At 38.6% G+C, this 18,596-nt stretch overlaps 1 protein-coding gene across 2 annotated transcripts in view; it reads right to left on the bottom strand.

The window, feature by feature from the left end:
• The window catches only part of Rexo5 (RNA exonuclease 5), a 100,578-nt gene that overhangs the window by 21,154 nt on the left and 60,828 nt on the right, over positions 1–18,596 (bottom strand). For both annotated transcript variants that reach the window (XM_068388690.1, XM_068388689.1), the window contains exons 10-12: positions 10,234–10,487; positions 6,531–6,635; positions 4,334–4,528 (exon numbers count right to left, since the gene is read on the bottom strand). In XM_068388690.1, coding sequence (XP_068244791.1) covers positions 4,334–4,528; positions 6,531–6,635; positions 10,234–10,487 — 554 coding nt within the window. The remainder of the gene's footprint in view (positions 1–4,333; positions 4,529–6,530; positions 6,636–10,233; positions 10,488–18,596) is intronic.

Below are 18,596 nucleotides of genomic sequence, written 5' to 3'. Positions count from 1 at the left end.
ACCAGTCCCTCGGACATTATGTGCATATGAAGTCCAACTGGTGGATGCTTCGCCCTATGTATTTTTGTCTCGCACTGCTGTCTCTAGGCTTTATTGTTACTTTCTTTTTTGTCCTCCCTCTGCCGACAAAAAGATAACGGTATCTTGTATGTTTCTAATACAAACCAACAGCCCTTACTGGACACTGTAGCAGACCATGCTGATTATCAGTTGCTTCCCTAAGAAGTCTCCAAACCTCTAGGCATTAACAGATAGATTTTGCATTTTTGCAAAAAGTTCTGCTCCAAAAGAACATGACAGTGTCCTCCATGATACAAAAAACAGGATTAAGAAGTTTACTTACTCGTTTTGAGGACTCCAAGACTAAGGAAAGGGCGAGATCCCAGTTGGAAGTCCCCTTAAAGCTTCATAAGGTGCCATCTTAAGCAACCTAAGAACTTTGATCACACTCCAAAAAGGCTGTTTGATTTCTTGAGGTTGACAAGAAAGTTTCAAACTCGGTCAAAGTCGATAATTCCCTTGGACGAGAAGTAGAAGTCTACATCTTCAGGACGAAGAACGTGGCTCAAGGCCTTAGGCCAAGTGATAACCTTTCAACATGGGTGCTGAAAGAAGCTTCTCCTCCTGTAGGTAAACTAGAAAGTCCGCCACTACTGGAGAAGTGTACTGTCGACTACACCAATCCCAGAATAAGGCCCACTTTGCCTGGTATAGTACTGCATAGTGCTGTAGACAATTTGCGGAGGTATCCAGAGTTGCTTAGCAGTTGGTCACGAAAAACCCTTCTATCCAAGGAGCCAAGGAGATAATGGGTAACCTCCAGCCATGAAGAGATAGGCAGGTCACTGCACAGTGGTACCTCCTGATGTGTGATTGACAGCAGATTGTGACAATTCAGCATTTCTCTCAGGATCTCTACGTGAAGTCTGAATACCACTCCCCATGAGGACACTTGGGACCAACATCACTCAAAAGGTTGTTTGTCCACAGTATCTCATCGACTACCCGTCTTCTCAGACAAAAGCATAGAAACTCACAGTATGTCCATCCCTTCCCACAGGTGTTGAAAGTCGTCGTCCTTGACAGCCAACTGATCTGGGACTGGCGAGCGGTACACTCTGCTTCTTGCTCTGGTGGGTTGTGGCAAACAATGTCTATGATCAGAGAACCACAAAAAGTCAAGTCAGGAGTTCTCTCCACGATAGAGAGTTTAAAGACCGTTCTCAGTCAACAATCTGACCTCGTCGACTCATTATCTCCGATTAAGTTTCTCTTCCTCAGAATAAAACATGCCGAGATGTAAACTGCATTGATCATCGCCACTGCTAAACGACAGAGGACTTTAAATATAGAACAGCTTTGCTTGTTGACGTAGGTCACCACAGTATGAAGTGGAGCAGCGCAATATATGCCGCTTTCGGTTCCTGTTAATTCATGTGATACTTTGTTTCCCTGTGCCCATAGACCTGATACAAGAGTTGTTAAATATGCTCTCCACCCTTCCCGGGATGCATCTAAGAAAAAGAGAAATTCCATAGGAGGGACCTGCAACGGGGACACAAAAGATTCGCTCCTGAAGCCACCTTAACAGATCGTACCTGACGAACGGTGTCCAGGAGACAAGTATGGTTGGAGTGTCCATCCTTTGACACTATATGGACTTCAGTGCCCACTGGATGGAATGCAAGTGCATCCTTTTAAAGGTACTAAACATTCCAGAGATAACAATATCATAGAAGTTTATGTCATAGATTTGCCTCGAGGGAGTTTCTCTCGAAGAAGGTTGCTGCAACTTGTCTTGTCTGAGTCTGAGAAGTCTGTCTACAGATTGATACACTTAAGCTTGGGTCAAATCAATATCCATACCTAAGTAGGGTATTTGCGTGAGCCCATGACGACATCAGGGTGAAGACTTGTGAACACCTGAGGAGCAGTAGACAAGCCAAAGCATAAGACTTGAAACTGGAACCTCCTCTCCCTGAGGAACAACCAACAATACTTTCTTGATTTGCGTCTGAGGTTTATGGACAGCAGAAAGTAGTCTTGTCGCACTGTATTGCCTGTAAGATTGTACCAGGGGTCTCCATTCTGGACCTTTCCTGGAGAACAAAGTGATTCATATGACACAATAACTGGTCCACAACCTCCCTTTTACTTCTAGACAAGTAATATACTCAGAGCTCCGTTTGCAAGTAGACAAACCTTGATTGATGTATTCTTTCCCAAACCATGCTGCTCTAGGCACCAGTTGGAGTTACCTTGGTCTCAGGAAAACTGCTACTACATGCTAGAGTAGCAATCCCCTCATGCAACCACCTGTGGGGGGACACCTAGCAAATCAGTGGACGAGGTGGCAGTTTAAAGGGGCAGATCATTGGCCGGTAGAGGTTGTCCGCTTTAGGTGTCATGTCCCGTTCATCAGCCGTCTCCCTCCACTCACTTGTGCTCTAAGGACTTGCTCATGGTATTTGAGAGGGTCTCCAAAAGACCAACTGTTCTTCAACTTACAGATGATCCCCAAAACAGTATTCTCCGAAATGATGACTAATCGCCAGGTTCTGCTAATGCAGATTCCTACAATCTGTCCTCATTGGGTAAGAGGAATCTCAGTCAACTGGAGGATTCCCTTTCTCTGAAGAAACTAGTTTCAGACTCTACCCATACCCTCTAGCTCGGTGGTGGCTTACTTGCATCAGGGTGGAAAAATAGTGTCATCCTGAACTATATATATGTCGGGTGAAGCACTGTCAGATTATTCAACTAAATTTAAATGACCCGGTTTGATTTCTCCCCTTTCCTGAAAGATATAAAATAAACTGGGGATAAGCCTCTACAGTATTCCTAGGCAGAACTGGAGAGGAAGTACGAGACTGTGGCTGTTCTTCTGTGTGCCTATCTAAAAGAAGCTCGCTGCATTCCTGTCATATATCAAAGGAACTAGTGGAGCTTTAGTCCTAACTAATCTCCTGACTACAGGGAAGTAGGTTCTGTGTTTATGCGATATTCTTTGGAAAGGGAGGATAAGAGATACAACCTCCAACTTGGCAGGCACAGACCTATCTCTAGGCCAATGGGCCCCGCCTTTGGATGGAAGAGCTTACAGATGGGAAGGACATAGTCATCCTTATTTAAAATCATCTGAGAAGCAACCTCTTGATGATACAAAAACGACACCCTCGCAAGATGACAAGTATGTGAAGTAGGAGGGCATGAATCATGAGAGCATGATCCAAGAGGAAAAACATTACAATCTGCAGAATGGCGGACGCGCCTCACGCTTCCCAGAACTGCGAAATGGTGGACACGCGTCTTGCTCTCTTACCTTGTATGAAGGTGTATGCACTAACCCATTCCCATACTCTCAAAGTTGGTGCTCAGCCCAGCTAGGCTCTGCTCTGCTCTACTCTACTCGAGGATCATTCAGCCTCAGCATGGCCTTTCTGGAGTCGTAAGTATAAAAAATACGTGGGTCTCTAGGAGTAGGAGAAGGTTCAGCTTACTTGTTGATAATGATGGAAAATGTAAAGGCAGGCGATCCGACAAGGGTTTATGTTTTGGTAAGTGACTCGCATAATGAACTGGCAAGGATCATGGCCTGTAGTTTGAGAATTCGCTATGAGATCCCATAGTCGGATACAAAGTCGGTCATAGGAATCCACAAGGCTAACAGGAAGGGAAAGCATAGGCACCAAAGAGAACTTTTCAACCAGAAAACGCCGAGCTTCAATCAGTGCATGCTCAACGACAAGCGATGCAGATGTAGTGAGAGGATCAACCTCGTGTAGGTTAATCAGTTTCACTAATGAAAACAGAAGGGTTGATGTCTTCGGACATTACTTGATACAACACTTGGTCGTCATCCTTCCTTGTCTCCCCTTGAGGTAAAATTGACAAAGAAGGAACAGGCAGGGAATTTCCAGTCGGAAGACGAGACCTAGTCTCTTGTCTAACCTCAAAGAAGATTATTCCAATGGAGAACAATCACACTTGACTCTTCTTCCTTTAATGAAATTTCTCCTATTGGGAAGAAGACCACTCCCTACACACAACACAAGGAGAGTCAAATGAACAGCAATGGCCCCCTGCACACTGGGCATGAAGTCCTGTATGAAGATTTACATTTTCAAAACTCATGTAGGTTCCACAACAACTCCCATTGACACCAGGACACGTACACATATTCTATAGAAAAGCAATACCTACAGTAAGTAGGATAACAGCATTATAGTGATGCCAGCATTCCTCTACCTCCATCCAAGTTAAATCCGAAATTAAAAGGTTTGCTCTACATTTTATCCAAAATAACTTTTACATGAACATTAGAACAACTAACCTTCATAGCTTTTAAATCATTGTTCAGTGAGTGGCCTACAAAGATAGCATCAGGAGGCAGCATGGCACGAAGATCATTATGAACATCTTGTATTGTCGTGGTAACTACATCTAACATCTCTTCAGTTATCCCAGAGAACTGTGTTAGGTAGTTAATGATTTTCTTCTCTGGCTTGACCAGTTTGTGGTAAATTAGCTGTAAAAATAAAAACTACATTAGTCCTTGAAAATAAACGCTAATCAAATAATACTTCAACATAGCAATTGCTGCAAAGACCCAATTTTTTCATGAAAACATCATTAAGAGGAATATTTTACTGTAGCATATAAAAAAGTGAGGTGGCATTATTCAATCATAAAAAGAAAGGAGAACAAAAGTGACTACATAAGAATGTTATAGAATGAAAGCAATCAACAAAGTGGACAAATCATGTTAGATTATAATTAAGTATTTTCCTAAAAGGGGGAAATCACCTTAAGTAGAATGCTTGCACTTGCAATTTCATGTAAATATTATAAAATTATTTCATTGCTATAACGATTTGATTCTACTACCATACAAGGCAGTAGATAACACTGATGTCTATAATTACTATAAAAAAAAATAAAAAGAAAAACACTATTTTAAACCATTTAACCAGATTCAGTCGATCCTTTCTCAGCATCATTAGACCCACTAAACACTTCTTAATACACAATGGCTCTACTTATACAATCATACATAAATATAATCACGAAACTGTGAGCTAAAGGTGCTCAGCCAGTGAGAACCGAAGCACAAGAAAAAACAACTTTTATATGAACAAAGAGGAAAGGGTTTAGGTGAACTGTGGCTGACAGCAGCCTTAGACTTCTGTTCTAGATTCCCTTGGGTCCAGTCATTAATGCTGTTGCTGGCCTGCATTCATCTCATCTTAATCTTTGTCATAACTAATATTATACTAACTCCATATGCCTACCTCTCTTGTGGGCTGCCTAGGGCAAGAATCTAGGTCATGCAGATCAGCATGGCAATGTAAATCATCACCAACGGCACTTAAGCATAGCCTGCTTCATATACCGTAAGTAGTAGAACAAGGATGAAAGAAAGGAAGTTCAAATAAGCTTTTGGTGCCATCTGACTCCACCAGAATGCTTGAAGAATTACCAAATTATTGATAAGAAGTAGAAACTGCTGAAAAAGCAACTGGAGAATGCATATCTTCCCATCTCAAGAGATGGGCAAGAGAAAGACCTAACGTAGCTCCCTTCCCAAAAGGAATCTAACAAAGATAAATACAGTACAGTTGGTAGGTCACATTCACACACACACTTTTTTCATCCTCTCAAATAACCATTTGTGTGGCCTCTTTCACACCTAGCAACCAATCATATACGGCTGAACGTCGTTCTCGATGACTACTACCCATTTACAAATGCCATGGCAAAGCATCATGGATGGCATGAAACCCTGTAAGAATCTAAATTTAGTTTTTCAATAAGAGATAAATACAAGTCTAGAAGAACATAAGAAATACTAAATGGGTATCTCTACAGGCCTTTATATCGACTTTAATAATTATAAATGTATAGATTTGCGTAACCATAGAATATCCGAGGTAAAAATAAACAGCCTGATAAACAGCATTCAGGCAATGTAATTGACTACCAGATTTAAAAAGCAGATGATTTTCAATTAAATTGATTTCCAAAAAGAGATTTTTACTTACATTAAAAATTACTGTTGCTGTACTTTATGTAAACAAAATTACTAATTTATATTCTTTAAATCCTGTACTGTATACAATATTATTGTATATCATTTATATCATTAATGTTTTGAAAGTAAACATTACTGCCCTTTTTACTAATAAGGAAAGGACAACAGTTGGTTGTGTTTTTTTGGGGATGATGCCAATGGCTCTCTTTCTGGAATGCACGACATCCTATTGTGGACATCGGGGAGGCGAAAAGTCGATATGTGTGAAAATTGGCATGTTTATTCCTAAAAAATTTCTCATAAGTCATTATAATCCAAATGAGCTAAAATGTTAGAAATCCCATCCAACATAGTCTACTATGACTTAAGAGCCATGGAAGCCAATAGACAATTCTCAAACCCAACCAAATAAGGACTTTTTTATACTGAATCGGTATTAACCAGATCAACTAAGGATATGTAGAACCTTCATAAAAAAAAAAATTAAAAAACCACCTACCTTCAATTCTTCATCAACCACAGATATGCTTGCAAGTTGTAGTTTCCTATCTTCATTCAAGCACATTTCACAATCAATTCCATACATGGGGGAGGTTGGTTTTACCTGTGAATGGAATACAAAAAGTTTGTTAACCACAAAAAAATGCAAGTAAGGTATTTGTTAGACACAGCAAAATATTAAATTTTAAAAGTAATTTGTATTTTTTTTTTATCTATACAAAATTACAGACAGTACGTCCTTTAAAACAGGGAGTTTTCAGCTGAGCTAGAATGGCCGTTGAAATTGTTAACGAAGTAGTTAATGCAGGTGGGTGTCTGTCAAGATTCCTTACTTTCAATCCAAGTCTTAGGACTGAGGGCACTTTAATTTTAAACAACTCAGGTTTGTATAGGTAGGAAAAATACAAAACACTCCTAAAAGTTTTTATTTGTTTTTATGTGTGAGTTCTTTAAGATAGGGAGACCCGTTTACCAGTGGGTAGGAAGTCCCCCTAGAACCAAATATGTTCGTTTTTTCCCTCAAAATGTCAAGACTCCTTGGTCCCATACAGGAGCTATGTAGAGGACTCCTGCAACCCCCTATCTACATATCAAAGGCCTGGACTGTACTTTGGAAGTACCTGGTATAAAGTCAAAGGAGGAATTCGTTCCCCCAAAGCAGAGCAGTCCGAAGTGAAATACCAGGTTAATGATGATCACTGATTTGGAATGCATTCCACCATCCTACCCTCTCATAAAAGGAGGATGGGGAAAACTACTACAGTATGTATAGATCTAGTCTAATAAGAACAAAGCTCAGATGAGTAGCTTCCCAGCATCAAATCCAATCCAGCAAGTAACGTTATGATTGCTTCATTCCCAAGAAAGGGGGTAAGAAAGATGTAGAAGACCCAATCATTCTACCTCTCAATCCAGACTTAGATCTACATGGTGTCATGGATAATATGCTTCCTGTCATGTGCAGGAGCTGAGTTTTGTTACACAACTACTTGGGAAACTACCACAGGACCCAGAATAAGTGTTGAGGGACTTGCAGTCATACTTCTGTAGGCAAAAGCCATGAAGGTTGTTTGGCATGCCCAAATGACTGCCTTCAACACCTGGCCGACTGCAAGATTCCTCTTGAAGGTTAAGATGGGGAATAGACCTTTGACTTTTTTATCTCTATTCCTAGCTGGTACCTCAAGCCTCTCAGCAGTCGAAGTGTCTGCTCTACTGATAGTCTCTTGAAGTCAGATAGAGCTAGTGTTCTTCAGCCCTTCTTTCTTTGTTCTGCCAGCGCTAAGAAATAGGCATTGACCCTTGGGCCTGAGGTGTCAAGTTCACTTCAGATAGCACCGCAGAGCCTCACAAGACACAAAAGCATCTCCTCTCAATTACCACCTTACGCTTCATATATTTAGGGGATAGAGATGGTCTCATACTTCAGATTGTGTTCCGAGTTTGGCCACGAACTATTTGAGACCACCATCCAGCCCTCAGCGTGGGTTATTAAATAAGAAAGACTGTGCAACTTGCCAAAGCTAAGATTAGCAAAAAGAGTCAGATCTCTGTATAATAACCTTCTTAAACACTTTTGCTGGGTATGCATAAGGGCCTTGAGAGTAAGGGTTATGTCACCACTCTCGGGGCCTGAGGTCCCAGGGTGGGCAAGACTGCTTGAAGGTCAACACAAGCCGAGACAACTACCATTAGGAGTAAGGCTTATGCCCTCCAGTCCAAAGATTGTACTCAAAGTTGGGTGGTAGGCTCTGAGAGCTATCACCGAGTGGTGCTTCTTTCGACGAAGAAAAACGAAGAAGTCCATGATGTACGCAAGATATGCTTCAACTGGAAAAGTATCTTTTCTACAACATCAATTGCAGAAGATGGCCCAGTTTCCCTAGTAGACAGCTGCAGAGGACCAGTGTAGGTATCCAGACATCTCTTGTGCAGGGCCACGCAAAAGCCTTCTCTTAGAGGAGATGCTGGATAGACTCCAACTGTGAAGTGCATGCTACTTCACAGATTGGTGGTACCTCTGCAGGTGTGCCTGACAAAAAAGGGTGGTCCATCGGAGTAGTTCTTTTGGGAACGTAATTCCAAGAGCTAATAGATCAGGATACTGCTCAGCAAGAAGTCTACTACAGTATAATGTACAATTATAATGCATATGATGAACGAAAAACTATTATTTTTGTCTTAAAATACGTAAAGACTCATTCTATTTATTTATTTGTGCCTAGTCTATAAACTTATGAGAGCGATATAATATAAATTTAGTTCATTATCAACACACGTTTGTTCTTTGGTTTCCCCAGTTCATGTGTGACATGGGTTCCCATTGAACTATGAGCATATACTAGATACTGTAATAGGGGTTTTTGGAAATGCGCTGTTCACTCTTACACATAGTGTTGAAAGTCAATACACTTAAATGGAAATAATTACAGTAGGCTAGCTTCTACTCACGAAAACAACGGACAATACTAATATGAAATAAATATATCTAAGACAAATATAATATAACATCTGTGGAATGCAGTTAAATGATGGTGGAATTACAAAAATTATAACAAAAAAGGGGAAGTTTTATATAGATTGAGATGGAGACATTTTCAGGTAATTATTTATAATAAGGAGATAACTTGGTGGGATTTTAGATATCAATTTGTGATGGAATTCAACCAAAATAGCCGCTCTCAAAAGCTTGCATGGCTAGCGTCTTGGGTGGCGTTGTGGGTGGATAGCAGAAGGGCAGAGCTGGGGGTGGGGGAGCAACACAACTACATCTCACTTTAGAGAATACTTCCTGCATCATTTGATCATGCATGCCAACATAGAAATACAGTGGCCCTTGCATAATCAGGAATAAAGATTAGAACAATTAAAAGGGTCTCGGTTGGTGGGGGGCGAGATGTGAAGAAAGCTACGTCTCTCAGCTCGGGGTGGGGGGGAGTAATGACTAGTGAAGGGGTAATCGCCACTAGCTAGAGAGTGGTGTAATTATGCATGGTAACATAAAAACAGACTAAAATAGCCCTTACACAATCGGGCATAATGGCTAGAATTCCAGTCTTCATTGGTTGGCTGAAGAAAGGAGTGGCTAAAATAAGGGGAAGAAGCTATCTTTAATAAAATATACTTGGGTACAATGTTCAACCATGTGTTGTACTCTTTAGTAGAATAAACAAATGATTCTAACTTCTATCTGGTTCATATATGTAAATGATGTTCTTGGTAGGTCATTCACCACTGTACCTGGCATTTTTCTATGTACCATGTATGTCGTCATAGTGAAGGGGTTAAAGATTTAAATGGTCATTCAGGGCCTACCAAAGACATTCCCTGTTCCAAAGGACAAAAAGTTTGTATGTGCATAGGAACAAATGCATATCAACAGTTTTTAAACACTTTAAACAGCAAGTACTGTATATAGTATGTTAACCACTGCAAGAATCAAACAACCTTCATTAGCCACTAACTATTTCACTACACAATAAAATTTTGCAAGAAAATTTGAATTACTGAACATTGTTGTAGATATAAAAAACTACATCAAACTAAGCTCTTCAAAAAACACCCTTTGAAATCCAATATTAAACAAATAATAAAGCAACAATAGCTCAAAGTTCTATGCCTTACATGAGAAAACAAAGATTAGAAGGAACAAGAAATAATATTAAGTTTTTTCATTAAAGCACATACTGAATCCAACATACCTTTTGATACTTGTCCTTTGAGTATACAAAGCCATTTTCTAGGTATGTACTTAGAACTGGCACAGGATACTTAAAGAGATATAAATCCGTAGGAGTCAGAAGTAGCTTCCTTCTGTCAAAACAGTCTGATGAAGGAAGATGGTTGTCTTCTAGGTCAATTACACAAGGTATGCTTGTAGTCTGACTAACAAAAGCACCACAAGTTTCTTGATTGGCTTTCTTATTGCTCTGGTCTGGTGTACATTCAGATTCCCCTGGTAGAATATAAATTCTTTGATATTCACCCATAATTCAATAATTATAGAATCTTACGATGCAATAATATTACTAGCACAACAAATTAAAACTCTTAGCCTACATAAATAAAAGAACAATTACAAGAAAATTTAATAAGATCTTTTGAAAATAATTAAATGAAAGCAGTTTTAGCATTATAAATAAAGCAAAGGTAACAGTTTATCAGATTTTCCTAAATTCAAACCACTTCAATATAATTCCTACAGTGGCATAGTCTTCAAATGCAACAGACTCCTTAAAGTCTGTATCTCACTGATAAATGAAGCAAAAATTTTTATATTTGACTACAATATAAAGAAGCGACTGAGATGTTGCTTTTCAGAGGCATGAAAACAGACCAAGATTTTATAAATTGCGATGTTATGGACAAGAGATGAAAAGTGGTAAGTTAATCATGAATGTTGTGGATACAAATTTAGCAGAATGAAGATCTGTGGAGGGTTGAAATACTTGAAGCCTTTAACCATATCAAATTGTGCAAATCATGAGCAGAGAAAACTTACTTCACATCTCAGCCTGTTAAGGGGAAATCTAAGTACAAAATTTCAGCAGTGTAAAAGCATAGGGTCACCATCAAAAACCTATATCTATCTTATAACTTGAAGTTTAAAAAATATTAGGAATAAGACAAAAATCGTTTGCATTATGTGGTGTAAATATCACAGCTAAAGAATAAGCATCTGTTATTACTTTAGGCAATAAACTAAAGGAACATTAATAATATTGAAAATAAAATGAATTATTCCAATACTCAAGTTTATTTGTTGTTCTTTTGAAGGAAGCGATTCAACAGCCTATTCTAAATATATAGTACAAGAATTCTCTCTTAAGGTATGACAAACCCTTAATGAAACCCCCTAGCCATACAGCTAACCATCACCTATAGGTTGCTGCAACCCAACTCCCTTTCTTTTTTATGGTCAACCATTCTTTTATTCACAAGTATACCTAATGACAAAACTATAAAAACCCAAATAAGTGAGGAGGAAGGGAGGCAAGGGACATCAATGACCTTAATATTGAAAGAATTTAATTTTTACTTTTTCTTTTGTAATGAATCTTTAAGATCAATTGATACTTTAATACATTAACACAGAAGGAAGACAGTGGTAATCATATAATATGCAACCAAGCCCAACCTTAAAGAGAAACAGTCAACTTACATTGTCTTGCCTATGAAAATTGTCATACCTTTCCAATACAGGTACTGTATGTTTTAACCAAGGAATATACCTAACAAGCACTTCATCTAAACCACCAGTCCTTCAAAAATGTTAGTTCCCCACAATCAGACAGACAAAACAGCAACAACTAACACAGGTAAATAGGGATACTGTACCATCAGATGTAAACCCCTCCTAACCTCACCCAGTCTAGGAACTTTACCCTAACCTTTACGTGCAACTAAAACCAAAAATTAGTAATGTTAATTATATCCTTTAAATTAGAATTCACAACCATAGAAAAAAAACCAATGCAACTCATCCCAGCAGTCATTATGGAATCCAAGGATCCACAATCACCAAAAGCCAGAGCAACATTCTCTAAATAATGCATGGCAAAAAAGGAAAGAGTTTGTCATTGCCCACTCTTTATCAAGATACATTTCTGATAAAATTGAGAGAAGCAGCCGCTCCTCCAACACTTTTGGCTATAACTTATTACCAATAATAGGTCTGACTTATCCAAGTCTCCATGAGCCTCAATGATGAAGGATCTCTATAATGAGACTATATTCTTTTGTCAAGGGCCAAGATTAAACTCTAATATAACAAAACAGGTTCTTCACTGGACCCCCTATGTTAGAAACTTGTTATATATATATCCTCAAATACCTCTATGAGCAAAGCTGGAGTCCCCAAATACCTTGACAACTCCTTCGCCGTAAAATAATTTTTGGCTCTAAACTTGGGCAAGAGAGAGCGAGAGAGACACTTCTATAGATAAAAACTCCACCTTTCATGAATGCTCTTGCAATTCACTTAACCCTTCACGCTGATGCATGGGCTAAAAGATAAAAGGTTTGACTATAAAAAAGTAGAAATTTATACAGTACTGCCCTTCCATCCCAACTGGCAGTAAGTATGCTCAACTTGTGCATGAATTGTGAGAACCAATGTTTTTCTTCCAGAATGGAACAACACTCAGCTCTTACTCCTCCTGGCACAAAACTGAGCACAGGAAAAAGGTGTGAGAACACCCATTTCAAGTAAAGTACCCCGACACCTCTCCACAGTTGAGTGTGCCAATATTTCTAGCCACTATGGGACAACTCTTGGCGTTCAACTCAAGAATTAAAGTTCCTGGTATCGCTTTGTCTCTCCCACAGGGAGAAAACCGCAGAGTTATGTGTACGTGACTAGAATCAGTCAGTCTTTTTGGACTACTTTGATGAAGTCTTTACTCATTCTTCTTCAGAAGTTGCAGCAAAGATGAGGTAGGGTAAAGGGATAACTTAAGTTTGTCTTTTATGGTTGTGCAGGCCGATGACAATGCTCTCAGGGGGAAGACCACTACAGCACATCCAGGTGATACATCCTCAGCATGTTCCGTAATTGGCACACATTGAAGGAAAGAAGGGCAGCAACCTTCCCTTCACATTTAGCTGTTGTGTAGTTATTCTTCCAACAGAGCACTAGAGATGTCCAAGGAAAACAAACTTCCATACGTTCACATTGTCGTCATCGTTGTACGGCCACACACACACGACATATAGAACAGCAACAGACATACCACCTCGTATGTTGGATAATGGCAGGTAGCACAGAAAACTGTCAAAAATTAGTTATCGAGAAACACTAAATATCATTCCATTAATATCCCTAGAACATGACTGTCTGCAAGACCATTGATTCAATCAGGAAAAGAAAAAGATTAAAACAACCAGATGAGGAAGCTGAGAAGCAAGTCTGTACTCTCTAGTGGACAAAATCAAAGTGAAGGTGCCAGGTGAGTGCCTAGCCAACTGGCAAGCAATTATGTTTACCTTGTTGAAAAGCTTAATGCCCATTTCCAGCTTCGCTGAAGTCATATTCGTATTAAATACCAAAGGTTTATATTACTTGTTGCATTACAGATTTCCAAAGAGATTTGAATTTTTCCTAAATATACAAACCAGAGTCATTTAACATGAATACAGTATGGTTTCAACTGAAGGTGGAGATGGTCATTTATACAAGGTGGTGGTGGTAGTGGCTGGAAGGTGTCGGGTAAGCCCACCCCCCTGACAGTCCACTGAGCTCCCACTTTGACCTTAAACATAGGACTTGCAAGGTGGATGATGTAAGAAGTAGGACTTAAAGTACTCAGGTGGGTATACAGAGGTTCGGAAAAATTTAAATTATTTTAAATATTTGGGATTTCTTTCTCCACAAATACGTCATAGTCGTTAAATAGGAGACTTATCTTTAGAGGAAGTCCCTATAACTAAATTGTCTGGTTTACATTCCCAGGAAATGTCAAAGCACTTTGGTTCTGTACAGAAATGAAAGAGATTACTCGTCAATTTCCTAACGATCTAGCCGTGATGAGGCAGGTATTGGGCTAGGTCATTACCAGGGGTTGGCACATGGTCATGGCAGAAGCTGTTTCTGTGTAGACGACATGCTGTTTAAATGTTTGGTTACTTACGAAAAATTAGTTTGCATCTTGGAGGAATAATGGAAGGAGGCACCTGCATGGATCAGACCGCTCAGTAAAGTGAAGCCAATTGACCGCATGGCAGCCACTTCGGGAATGGCAAAAGAGACACCCAACCATAATAATTAATAGGAACGCTTCTACTATTTTTCCAATATGATATTTTCACAATGAGTCTTTTAACGGCATTAATGGAGGATAGTTTATCAACATTTTATTATTGTTATAATTTCATTATACATAATACCTTACTTTATTACTTCTGGTGTTCAGCTGCTAATTCTCATCTTAATTTGTTGGACAGAAACCTACAGTCTATTAAATTTCTTATTCCTGATCTAGATATTAATCTTTGGCACCGTCGTTCCATTAGTTCATTATGCATGTTGCATAAGATTTTTCATCCTTTACATTCAGATATCCCTGGACAATTCTATCCTGTTCGTAATACTAGGCAGGCAGTTGATTGTAATAGCCAGGCCTTCTCCATCATGAGGCTCAATACCACACAGTATTCTAGAAGTTTTATTCCAGCTGTTACCAAGTTGTGGAATGATCTTCCTAATCGGGTAGTTGAAGCAGTAGAACTTCAAAAGTTAAAAGTTCGAGCAAATGTTTTTATGTTGACCAGGCTAACATGAGTCTTTATATAGTTATATATGACATATCAGTTTTTGACGTTGTTAATAGTTTATATAGGACATATCTGTTTTGACGTTACTGTTTATAGAATTTATTGTTAATTTATTCTCATTATTTATTTAATTCCTTTCCTCACTGGGCTATTTTTCTCTGTTAGAGCCCTTGGGCTTGTAGCATCTTGCTTTTCCAACTAGGGTTGTAGCTTGGCTAGTAATAATAATACAGTAATAATAATAATACAATACAGTACAACCTTTTTCATTATCTTAAATACATATAACCTATTACCGTCTCAAATTTAAAGCTACTCCCTTTATACAGTATCTGCTTATTCTTTGGTACATATTATATGTTGAGGCATACTACTATTTATCAATAGGAATTACTGACCGCTAAAATAAACTAGTTTAGTATATAACTGGTGACTCTTTACTGCAACCTGTGAGCTGATTTTATAGATACAGTAATCTACCTGCTGCTTCCTCCGATGCCTTAGAGATGACCGCGGAGGTAGCAGCAGTAGGGGATTCAGCATTATGAAGCTTCATCTGTGGTGGATAATGTGGGAGGTTGGGCTGTGGCACCCTAGCAGTACCACCTAAACACGGTTGAGTCCATTGTTAGGCTGGGAGGAATGTAGAGGGTCGAGGTCCCCTTTTTTGTTTTTGTTTCATTTGTTGATGTAGTAATCTACTTGCCAGCATAATTATACATATCTCACTTGCAAATATTTTTCAAATTTTACTTCAATCAATAAATGCAAGTGACTGCCCAATGGCTGTGCATCAGACATGGGATAACTGAACTTGTAAAACATTGTTTTGCCTCTATAAAATGCAAATATGGAACTTGACTATTTTATGGAAGACTGCTCTCTCCAGTGCATTGATGTAGGACATCATCTTCATGTATTTTCCAAAATACTATTGGTAATATCAATTAAATAATTTGATAGATAAAGCAATTTTTCTTTTGTTTTTTAATTTGATAAGGGTGTGATGATAGTTTCAGTTTGTCAACATTATTGCATCAATGATGACCTCCCATTGTTAAGACTAACTTAAAAACAACAAAGCCTGTAATATAAGCTATTTAATTTGAACATTTTGACAATTGGTAACAGTTAGAAGTGTAATCATAATTATCTTCCTTGTGCTTTTATTGTACTTTGTGTAATATCCTCTAAAATTCTATGTTTTGAGACAAAAGCATATATATAATAATTTGCAACAGTATTGTTTATGCTGCTTTGAGCAGTTAATATGAGCACCAACTCCAATCGCAAGCAGTTGCCACTAATGGTATCCATCAAGTCCTTATAAACAAACAACCTCCTGTAAGTTGTAGCGAACTGTCTCACTGTTGGTTTTTCATTATTGCCTCCCATGCTTCTTACTTGACCAAAGAATAGTTCAATGTGATCTTGCGTGAATTTTCAGGTCATCAAAAATTGCAAAGGTTCACCATCAGATGTAATACAATTTTTGTACAAAATCTGAAGACTTCATATGCAATATAGAAAGCACATGAATCCAATTTTTGCACTTTATTTTAGGATGTGTTTACTATCTGGAAGTCTCAGAACCGAAATATATTTCTGTTTTCATTAGAAAATATTTAATCTTGTTTGCGCTATTTTTATGAATTGGGCATTTAAATCCCTTAGCATTTAGATTTCGAGAAGTCAATATGTCAAGTAAGGTGTTGAAGACCATTATGAAATCATCAGCAGCTTTACTTCCCTCAAATCCATTTATTTTTTCATCAAAGCCGAATTTTAAAGAAGTTTCAACCGATTCACTTAGGAGCTGTACCACTAACTTAACGTTCATCTTTTTTTTGTCTTTTATCCTTGTCACATGAGCAGCTTTGAGCTTATTTCCTAAATGGAGTCTGTACCAATGTTCTGTGCATTGTACTCCATTTCACATAATTTCCATTCTTATCCTCAAAAGAATTTCTCCCAAGTTTTATCATACGACACGGATCGGTACATCTCGTGTCAAAGGTAACAAGAAAAGTGGCAGCATCTTCTGAAACAATTGTTACATCTAAAAGTGCAATTTCTCATTGTATTTACAAATGGTATTAATATCACAATGTGTGAATGCTTATGTTCAGCAAAAATGTTAAACTTTAACTACCCATTTATTGATTCATGCATTATGAAATAAGATATCTAAAACTGGATAATGGTACCTGTTATACTTATTAAAAAAGTGACACCTTAGTTCAAGAGGTAGCGAACCCGCAGTCCAACCAGGGATTCAGTTTCTAGTCCCAATATGGCTGCCATGTACCAAAGTAGCTTCACTCATCCCTCAGCAAGGCAGCTCCTCTAATTATTCCTCAGAGGTTTGCATACAATTTGCCCATCCTACCCACCCCCTTACTTTTAAACAAAACTGGTCTTTTTGAAAAAAGTTGCTTAATTATGAAGCATGCCTACAACCAGTGCCTGGTCCAGCAAATAATGGAGTGACTACTGCACCCTAAAGGAAGGAAAAGAAAGAAGTAAAAAGGGCCAGTTGATCTTGTCTCTCATTCAAGACTTATGTTGCAAACGCCATATTAAACAACAGATTTCTTGTCCCATGAAGAGCTCCGTTCACTACACAATATATTGAAAACCTAACACCAGGCCAAGGTAAAGGTTTTAGGGGCCTGTGGAGAACTCCCTTAAGTAGTTGGCAGCGAAGGTTGTCTGTTGTTATCAGACTCTTGTCTTCAAGACCTGCAACACTGACAGGGTCTTCCCGAGACCTAGGATAGATCCAATATCTAACTTTGTGCGTTCAAATCCAGGATGATCCATTCATCTCCTCGCTTGCAGGATAAGCAATTCTTACTGTTCCAGACTGAAAAAAAAAGCAGTGTTTTTAGATCTTTTCTCTCATTCCTTCCGTTGCTGAAAGGAAGTGCCGCAGTGTCCTCTCAGGCCAGGGAAGTAAGTCATCCAATCCCTGCTAGTCGCTTCTTGTAGATAAGAGAAGGAGGAGGACTCACGAGACATTCCAAAAGGCTCCAAATTCTTAGGAGGACAAGACCGTTCCAAGCTCCTCACGAGTCTCGACAATTTCCTTGAAAAGGTGAGGTCTAAGCCCTAGTCTGAAAGGATCTAATGATAATTACTAGGCAAGTTACAACCCTAGTTGGAAAAGCAGGATGATATAAACCCAAGGATTCCAACAGGAAGAATAGCCCAGAGAAGAAAGGAAATAAGGAAACAATATGAGAAGTAACAAATGAGATTTATGTCAGCTTGTTCAAAATAAAAACATTTGTTGCAAGTTTGAACTTCTGAAGTTCCACCAATTCAACTGCCTGATTAGGGAAATCACTGCACAATCTGGTCACAATTAGAATAAAACTGCTAAAACAGTGTAGTATCGAGCCTTATGATGGAGAAGACAAGACCATATTCAGTAGAAAGAACAGACACAAAGAGTTAGCATCATTTGTATATGTACCAGGCTTGTTTTCTAGTCCATACAACATACTATGCTAATTTAGTTACAAAGTAATGGCCCTAGAATGCTATCCTGAGAAATACCAGATATCACCTTCTTATATTCACTATGGTACCCGTCATCAAGTCTTTGCAATGTATAACTTAAAAATTCTATGAAGATGCTAATGAAGACCAATTTATATATCAATCATGAAGATCTGCCAGCACATTTATCTAAAAGAATAAGGAAAAGGTTAAAACATCCAATCATGAGGACAGAGAAAATTAAGCCTTTATTGCTCGGCGGCCAAAATATAGGGGAAGCTCAGTGGTC

The sequence above is a fragment of the Palaemon carinicauda genome, chromosome 15, assembly GCF_036898095.1.
Source record: "Palaemon carinicauda isolate YSFRI2023 chromosome 15, ASM3689809v2, whole genome shotgun sequence".
In the NCBI taxonomy this organism is placed as follows: domain Eukaryota; kingdom Metazoa; phylum Arthropoda; class Malacostraca; order Decapoda; family Palaemonidae; genus Palaemon; species Palaemon carinicauda.
Note: the sequence above shows the minus strand (reverse complement) of the source record. Positions and strands in the feature narration are given on the sequence as shown.